Raw genomic sequence first — 9,982 nt, forward strand, 5'->3', positions numbered from 1 at the left:
TGTATGTATGTATGTATGTATGTATGTATGTATGTATGTATGTATGTATGTATGTATGTATGTATGTATGTATGTATGTATGTATGTATGTATGTATGTATGTATGTATGTATGTAGGCATGTCTGTATGTATCTCTGTATGTCTGTATGCATGACAAACACGGAAATATACATTACTTCACTAGAGAAATTATTGTTTAAATTTATTTGGGATGACAAAATGGAAACTATTAAAACGAACACATTGAAAAAAGATTATTACTGAAGAGGATCGAAGTATGATTGAAATTAAAGCCTTTGTTAACGCCTTGAAGCTGTCGACACAGAGTAAGTACATGAAAACAATCAAATTTAAACAATCCATACACTTTCCCACTGAAGGATATCTTAAATTATGGTGAAAATCTTTCAGGATATTGTCGATGATGAAATCGGTTTTGAAAGTATGTTCTTAAGGCAGTGGAAACGATAATGTAACCGATATATAATAGAAGCTGACAACATTAATGGAATCTTAGCTTTTGGAATCACCTTCAAGATTGGATTAACCAAAGTATACAGCAACTGCAACTGACAAAATTCATTGTTTGGTTTGTGACTTTAGAACAAAATCCAATATTAAATCATATAATTATCTCTGCTAAAAGACACATTTACATTTGCACCAAAAATGTACCCAAAATTGGACAGTTTCTTAAAGATTTTAAAAGATACATTAAAGGTAGAAAGGTTTAGTTCCCAAAGAAATAACGATTATGACAAAAGTGTTCTCCATTGCTCCCAACAGTCGAACCTGACCACCCTTGATGCTTTTTCTCTTTTATTTTGTACTCTGCAATGTAGATCTGCTCGCCTATATCTTGTATATGCCTTGGATACCTGATTTGAGAACAGTCGTTTTCCTTTTACTTTCTTACTTCTGCTTGCTTCTTTTGTTTAGTCGTTTCTTTTTTCTCTTTCTCTCTATCTCTCTTGTAAAAAAATAGAATCTATAACAATTATATTATTTTGTAAATTGGTATGGATGATGTAAATTATGCAGTTTATATGTAGTGCATATGTGATGTAATGTGAGGTATATACAGGTACAAGGTATCTGTGACGTAATGTGAGGTATATACAGGTACAAGGTATCTGTGACGTAATGTGAGGTATATACAGATACAAGGTATCTGTGACGTAATGTGAGGTATATCCAGGTACAAGGTATCTGTGACGTAATTGAGGTATATACAGGTACAAGGTATCTGTGACCTAATGTGAGGTATATACAGGTACAAGGTATCTGTGACGTAATGTGAGGTATATACAGGTACAAGGTATCTGTGACGTAATGTGAGGTATATGCAGGTACAAGGTATCTGTGACGTAATGTGAGGTATATACAGATACAAGGTATCTGTGACGTAATGTGAGGTATATACAGGTACAAGGTATCTGTGACGTAATTGAGGTATATACAGGTACAAGGTATCTGTGACCTAATGTGAGGTATATACAGGTACAAGGTATCTGTGACGTAATTGAGGTATATACAGGTACAAGGTATCTGTGACGTAATGTGAGGTATATACAGGTACAAGGTATCTGTGACGTAATGTGAGGTATATACAGGTACAAGGTATCTGTGACGTAATGTGAGGTATATACAGGTACAAGGTATCTGTGATGTAATGTGAGGTATATACAGGTACAAGGTATCTGTGACGTAATGTGAGGTATATACAGATACAAGGTATCTGTGACGTAATGTGAGGTATATACAGGTACAAGGTATCTGTGATGTAATGTGAGGTATATACAGGTACAAGGTATCTGTGACGTAATGTGAGGTATATACAGGTACAAGGTATCTGTGATGTAATGCATTATAATTTACCTTGTACATATGATGAATTGTGTTATTCATGTTCCGTGTAAATGTTTTCTATGTAAAGGCTTAATGTATCTGTTCTATGTTGTGGTATGCATGTACATGTATATATGATGCATTGTGTTGTGCCAGTAAAGGTATAACTGGTATATTTTTTGTGAATGCCAATGTATATGTGATGTATAGTGTAATGAATATACGGGCTATATATGATGCATTGAGTTATGCATGTACAGGGTATATATGTTCCATCATGTAATGCATGTACGGGGGTATATACCCCGTACATATATATATATATGGCGTTTTGCATGTACATGTACGGAGTACATGTGTTGTGTTGTGTAATGCATGTCCGGGATATATGTGATGCATTGTGTAATTCAGGTGCAAGGCATATGGTGTTATGCATGCTCAGAGTATGTATGATATATGCATGCACGAGATATATACGTCTTATTATGCATTATATTTACAGTGCATGTAGGTTGTATTTATATTATGCATACAGTGACAGTTATTTGTTTCAAATAAAAGATAATAAACTTAAAAACCCCAAAACTTGCACTTCTGAATTGCGACTGAACGCTTATAATTTTCTTATTTGTTTTCTCATAATCAGCAATGCTTATTGCATGTCATGAATAAATGATGATTGTGTTTTAATTGTGTTTAGTTTTTGGTTGCATCTTAGCCTTAATAATAAAGGAGCTGTATATTCTTAGAACTCTCCCCGTTGCTAGAGAGAGAGGGGGGGAGGGAGGGAGAGAGATAAAGGGAGAGAGAGAAACAATGCTGCCTTGGTAAAACGCATTGGCCACCATAAAAGGTTACGAGAGAGTTTTAAAACATGATGGGCCATATTAAATATGAAAAGTAGCGTTTTTGTTTCCATCATTAAAATACTTTTATGCGGTTAATATAAAAATATCAGAACCATTCATGTAGCAACAGTGAGTGAATGAATGGGTTATTAGTTATCTCCATAATATTTCAACCATACTGTGAAGCGAACAATCTCATTTCAAACAAACAAATAAATTTCATTCAAGTTAACGAAACATTTTGCCAGTCGGCTCTTCACCATTAGAGGGAATGATTTTTGTTTGCTCACTCATGATTTGTTTTCTCCATGCCTGTTTTGGTTTGGGTTTTGGTTTTGCTTCCCCCTTCGCTTTAATACAAAATGTGTGCCGTCATTTGGACTCCCATATAGATAATATATGTTTTCATATTCATGAAATACATGTACATACATCATCTAAGTAAGCACAAATACAGAGTTAAGGTTCGGTGGGTCTCACAAGAGATATCTGACTCCAAATTCTAAAAATGTCACTCAAAAAACAACAAGCATTAGTAAAAATATGGAACAGTTATGAGGTTATAGTTACGTATATATTTTGTGTGTGTCTTGATAAAGTTCAGCTGTTTTCTGGTTTTCACAGTGAGTAAGTTCTTTATTTCCGTTCACCGAAGTGACAATAGACTAGATTATATCATGGAAAAAGACCATCTTCAAGCAGGAAGGAAGACCATGATGGAGTGTAGAGATGTTGTTTCTCATTTTGTTGGACTTTGTGTATGAACCGTCATTGTCATTTCCTTTCTCACCCAAGCCACCCCTGCCAGGCCGTGTGGGATTATTTAAACCAACAAACCCAGTCGACCATGCCTCCTCTAACTAATTTAATAAACAACTTGCCCTACTGGCAAAAAAAGGAACATCCAACGAAAACCTTGTATTATTTACACATATTCACTTGAAATAATCCACAATGTATCAACCATATATCATATTGTATTGTATGTAAATATGCGTGTGTGCTTTGTCACGCCTTTTATGAATTATGAGAATATAATCCTGTTTTGTTCTGGATATAGGGTATAGAATATGATCAAAACTACGCTTTTACAGCCAGTAAGATCTTCACTTTGAGCTGTGTGGTATAGACTATGTGCACATAACTACCGACTTACAGTAAGATCTTTACATTGATCTGTGTGGTATAGACTATGTCAACATAACTACCATCTTTACATAGAATAAGACCTTTACATTGATCTGTGTGGTGCAGACTATGCGCACATAACTACCGCCTACATACAGGAAGACCTTTACATTAAGCTGTGTGGTACAGACTATGTCGACTGTCTTTACATACAACAAGATCTTTACATTGCGTTCTATGGACTATGTGCACATAACTACTGAAATACAGTAAGATCATTACATTGCTCTGTGTTCTATAGACTATGTGCACATGACTATCACCTTTACAGTCATACAGTAAGCCCTTTACATTGAAGTGTGTGGCATAGACTATGTCGACATAACTACCGCCTTTACATACAGTAAGATCTTTACATTGAGTTGTGTTCTATAGGCTCTGTGCCCATGGCTACCGACTTTACATACAGTAAGACCTTTACATTGAGCTGTGTGGTTTAGACTATGTGCACATAACTACCGACTTTACATACAGTGAGATCTTTATGTTGAGCTGTGTGGTATATTCTATGTGCACATAACTACCGCCTTTACAGTCAGTAAGATTTTTATATTGAACTGTGTGATTTAGACTATGTCGACATAACTACCGCCTTTACAGTCAGTAAGATTTTTATATTGAACTGTGTGATTTAGACTATGTCGACATAACTACAGCCTTTACAGCAAGTAAGATTTTTACATTGAGCTGTGTGGTATAGACTATGTGGACATAGCTACCACCTTTACATACAGTAAGAGTTTTACATTGAGCTGTGTTGTATATTCTATGTGCACATAACTACTGCCTTTACATACGGTAAGATCTTTATATTGAACTGTGTGATTTAGACTATGTGCACATAACTACCACCTTTACAGACGGTAAGATTTTTACATTGAGCTGTGTGGTATAGACTATGTCGACATAACTACAGTCTTTACATACAGTAAGACTTTTACACCGAGATATGCGGTACTTCGCTACCGCCATTACAGACAATATGACCTTTACATTGAGCAATGTGGTAAAGAATATGAATACTTAGCGGATGCCATTACAGACAGTACGACCTTCACACAGAGCTATGTGGTACAGAATATGTCTCCATAGTTACCGCCATTACAGACAGTACGACATTTGCTGATGCGGGTTTGTACTGATCCCATGCTTGTCGACAAGGAAGCGACTATGGGGGTCGGGCTCGCTGGCTTGCCTGACACATGTCATCCTATCCCAGTTGCGTAGGTTGATTCTAACGCTAGACGGTCCAGTCTCGATTGTTTACGGAAGGTCGCCATATAACTGGAATATTTATTGTACGACGTTAAACAACAAACCATCCAACCAACTTTTACATTGAGCTATGTGGTATAGAATGTCTGCATTTCTCAACCCCTATTACAGAGAGTACGACTTTGAGCGTCAACGTCCCTCAACATGTCGTGCGTTCTTACTCTAGGACAATACGGATGTAACGTTATCCGTGTCGTTTGTACAGCGAATAGTTACATGACATTATTGTTCATATGTAACATTGTCATAATACGCCACTAGCCAGATGACACCAATCATCCTTGTGTTCAGGATATTTGTCATGTCCCCTTAAGTCCGCGGTTCCTGTCTCCTCAGTCACAAGTGTGCACGCTGACCAGCTGATGCAGATATCACTTCCCTGTGTATCTTAGTCTACTGAATTTCAGAGAAATGTGTTCAGGGAACTACAGCGTCCGTCATCTATTCAACGTCCTTATTCTAATCGTCTAACGCTATTTCAATCCGGGTTCAAATGAGTGAGTGAGTTTAGGTTTACGCCGCACTCAGCAATATTACAGCTATATGGCGGCGGTCTGTAAATAATCGAGTCTGAACCAGACAATCCAATGATCAACAACATGACCATCGATCTGCACAATTGGGAACTGATGACATGTGTCAACCAAGTCAGCGAGTCTGACCACCCGATCCCGTTAGTCGCCTCGGACAAGCACTATCGCCTTTTATAGCAAGCGTGGGTTGCTGAAGGCCTATTTTACCCCGGGACCTTCACGGGTCGAGTTTCAAATACTGCGATGTGTTGGTGATTGACCATGACAATGTTTCGTCATTGTCCCTGGTCCCTGGTATGCTTATCAACATTCAGTTTCTGGCGATCTATAGCACATATGTATTGCCTATAGTGAAACATTTTTTTACGATATTGTACTAGTCGTAAATTAAGAACCGTGATGTTCTTGTTGTTTTACTGTTCTTTGATGACATATGTCTTTGTTTTAAAGTTTAATATTCAAATAATATATTTTTCTCGTCACGAAACTGCCTAAATATTGCCAGTATGATGCTAACTAGTCACTCACTAATTCTGCCATTCCATTGTATCTTTTGTATCATATCTACCTTAAATGTCTAACGTTTGCATATAAATATTCCCTTTTGAATAATGAACCTGAACAATACCTTATTTGTGCAAGCATGATAAAACTGTATGTTGAAAGCGAAGCTCAATGGGCTGCAAAGTCTTGAAGGTCCCAAGTAGTTTCATCTATACACGTCACGTCTCACTTGAAAGAATCGTTCATAGTGATTCACGACATATAAAGCTAACATATAATTTAGTCCTAAATTATTAATGAGAGATAGCGGAATGGTACCGAAGTTTTTAACATTAACAACTTAATCACAGTATTGTTATGAAACATCATGACTAATGTGTAATATGTACAGAATTTAAAGTGTGCGTGATATTGAGGGAATCATTGAGGAAGAAAATTGTGCTGATGCCTCTATATTTATCACTCCAACTACCTATGACGGAGAGTCTGGCGAGGATGATGGGGAAAGTATTCATAGCATGACAGGTTGCTTTTAGAGAGTTACTATTTAAGGTCAAATCAGCGATAGTGTAGCCATATCGTGATGGGAACAATTTAATTTCTATCAATTCTAAAATCAGTCAATCCAGAACGTAAAAAAACTGTCATCGAAGGACAGTTAAAATATAAGATTATCACAGCTCTTAATTCAAGACTAATACACTATCATAAAAATACACCACTAAAGACAATAGTGCAATATATAAATGGGCTAGACCACCAGCAAAGCAAAGCTGATCACCATGCTAGGAACTATAGGAAACTTACATTGTAGATTGCCCTTGCTACCTACATAGACCCTGGCTGGTGCTTGTGGGAAAGTTAACCCATAATTTCAATCACATAAATGCAACGTACGTTTAAACATTGCACCCGATAAACACACACACACATACACATACAAGTGAAATCCTTATTCACTTACTACAGATGCATTGACACATGTAAATTTTGAAAACACAAATGACATGCTGTGTCAGTGTAACTAGTCTACTCCAGATTACTGCTGTGTTACAATTAAGACAGAGACAGAAAAGCCATTTGAACTTACCCATAAGCTGTGCTTATGAGGGCGGCAACGGCTAAAGTGATTGCTAGCTGGCGTTGTGTGTCGGTCATGATGTAGGCGACGAAACTGAGAGAGGGAAGCTGCATGACAGGCTTTATAGTCCCACGACCACAAGTCACACGAGGAACTAGTATTATTCAAAAGCGTGATCATGATCATAACTCATAAGCTACATGACTGGATTTTAGATATTCATTATGATATGTTTGTCCCAAAGTGATACATTACTAATTAACGCTTCAGATTGCCTCGACGTCTTTGACGTATTAAATCATCGTCATCGTCGTCGTCATCGTCGTCGTCGACATCATCATTTTCATCACAATTCGACAAAAAAAAGACATGCATATGCCCCACACTGAAAATATTGATGTTACTGAGTTTGTTTTTCGATCGAAGTACAAATACCCTTTGTTAGAAAATTAATAACTTAAAGTCTTTAGAGTCCATTCTTATCACTCATCAAGTCAAAGGGAGCCATGAAAGATGAGAACGAGTGGCAGTAAGAGCTTGATGCTACGAAAGATATGAAACGTGACACCCGGTGGCAGCTAGACATGATACCTAGTAGCACCTAGATTCCAGATGAAACATGAAACGTGACACCCAGTGGCAGCCACTTTTTCACATGGAACGTTAGTTTATGGGTCTCCCCACATGACGTAGATGTCGATCGTTACTACACATTGGCTTGGAAATTGTATTATTGCTCTTCTTGCAATTGATTAACTGTATGCAGTCCATCACACAGATTCAAGTTGGGTTACATGCTCCTCGGACACGGCAGTAGTCATGGTAATGTAACGGAGGTGGTGGAAGAATGCAGTCGATGGAGAGGGATGTCTTCATCATTCAGATTAGATGAAAGTTTCATATTTTATTATGCATTCTGTCGAAGCCAGCATAATATGCGTTTGTTTTAGATTTGAGCTATTTGAAGTTTCTGAGGAACAATGAACATTATTTGGGAAAAACGGTTTAATCGCAAATGTCTCTTTCACTCCTACACATCCGGGCCAGTGTGGTTCCCACCGTGATCGCGTTACGAGCACAGAGAGCATATCCCCACCCTGAGTCGTGTCAGGACCTTAGTGTAGATTGTTTCAATGTATTGCATTAATTTTCATATTCCTCGTAAACAGCGGGTGGCAGCTATGGCTCGTGAAGATCCGTGTTAGAATTGGTCGTCATGAAAGGTTCGTTTGCCTCTAAAAATGCGTCAGCTCCAGAAGGATCGTTAAGGCTTGTTTCCCTCTGAAAATGTGTTAGTCCCAAATGATCGGAACGGTTGTTTGCCTTTATAGATGTTACAAAAAAAATTTGTTTTGATTTGTTTTGTTTTGTTTTGCTTTTGTTGTTTTTAGGAGGGGGGGGGGGGTTGTTAGTTTTTTGTTGTTTTGTTTGTGTTTTTTTTTTGCTTTTGGGTTTTTTGTTTTTGTTTTTGTTGTTGTTTGTGATGTTTTTTGGTTTTGGGGTTTTTTTGTTTTGTTTTGTTTTTGTTTTTTTGTTTTTTGTTTTGCGTTTTTTGTTTGTTTTTTCGGGGGTTTGGGTTTTTTGTTTGTTTGTTTGGGGTTTTTTGGGGTTGTTTTTTTTTTTTTGGGGGGGGGCACAAAAGAAGTGCCATTGATAACCTCTGGAGGTTCTACTGCACTATTTCAGAATCAAGTGCTCCCCGAGCGAGTTGCCAATGTAAACATCTGCAGAGATAGATACATGAACTAGTTGTGATTCAATGGCATAATGTAAGATTTTTATGATTTTTTTCTTTTTCGAAGCACGTCAAGTAATTAAAACTGACAACAGATTTAAGTATTTCGTGCTTCGTCATTTTTTTCACCATGACTAATGCTCAGTGTGTACCTACATTTTCAAGTAGTTGACGTTTGATGCGGAACTGGGGTTGGTGTGTTCTGCTTCCTGTGCTCGGAACTTTGGCAGGTTTTGTCTTTAACTGGACTCAATGTTTTTATTGTAGTTTAAAGGTCAGACTGTAGCCAGCGAGAACTTGGAATGGCTGTTGACAGGTTGGAGCATTTTAAAGAAAATATAACGTTACTACAGAAGTCTACAGGAAAACATTTGGCTTTGTGTAACCGGAGCGAGAGGCAGCAGTGACAAAGCACGACAGCACTCCCACTATAGTGGGATTGTTGCTCTGCGTCGGGCAGGCATCGTAGGCACGGTTTGTGCTCGGTATCTGCATGTCTTCAGAGGCAAACAGACAGACAATGTTTCATTATAGTCTCACCTCGTGTTTACAGTATAAATCAATAAACAAGTTATGCAACAAAATATCATTTATGAGCCACCCATTATATGGCAATAATGGCTAAATATACATTTTACATTGTAAAAAGACCTACACATTGTAGCTTACCTTGCCGCTTTTCCGAAGAAGGTTTACACATTTTGGCTGCTAAACAGAACGGTTCAACTTCTGACGTGATAAACTTGTGACAACCACTCAAACATTTAGAAACACAACATATTTCTTCACATTTGACTGAAAGAGTGTTTGTAACATCGAAATCAAGTAGACAATGAATCAAACATGACATTCACCCTAAACCCTCTCATAACAATTAAACATACGTGTATGTTCAGGGGCATGTTGGTGCATCAACCGGTCTCAACGCTTGACTCCACAGCGCAACATCATTAGCGCTTGGCGGAACGA

At 37.6% G+C, this 9,982-nt stretch overlaps 1 protein-coding gene across 1 annotated transcript in view; it reads right to left on the reverse strand.

The window, feature by feature from the left end:
* Positions 1–7,368, reverse strand: part of LOC137295954 (uncharacterized) — a 38,927-nt gene extending 31,559 nt beyond the window's left edge. The window contains exon 1 of the mRNA XM_067827551.1: positions 7,288–7,368. Coding sequence (XP_067683652.1) covers positions 7,288–7,355 — 68 coding nt within the window. The 5' untranslated portion in view covers positions 7,356–7,368. The remainder of the gene's footprint in view (positions 1–7,287) is intronic.
* Positions 7,369–9,982: the final 2,614 nt, after the last annotated feature.

The sequence above is a fragment of the Haliotis asinina genome, chromosome 9 (assembly GCF_037392515.1).
Source record: "Haliotis asinina isolate JCU_RB_2024 chromosome 9, JCU_Hal_asi_v2, whole genome shotgun sequence".
NCBI lineage: Eukaryota > Metazoa > Mollusca > Gastropoda > Lepetellida > Haliotidae > Haliotis > Haliotis asinina.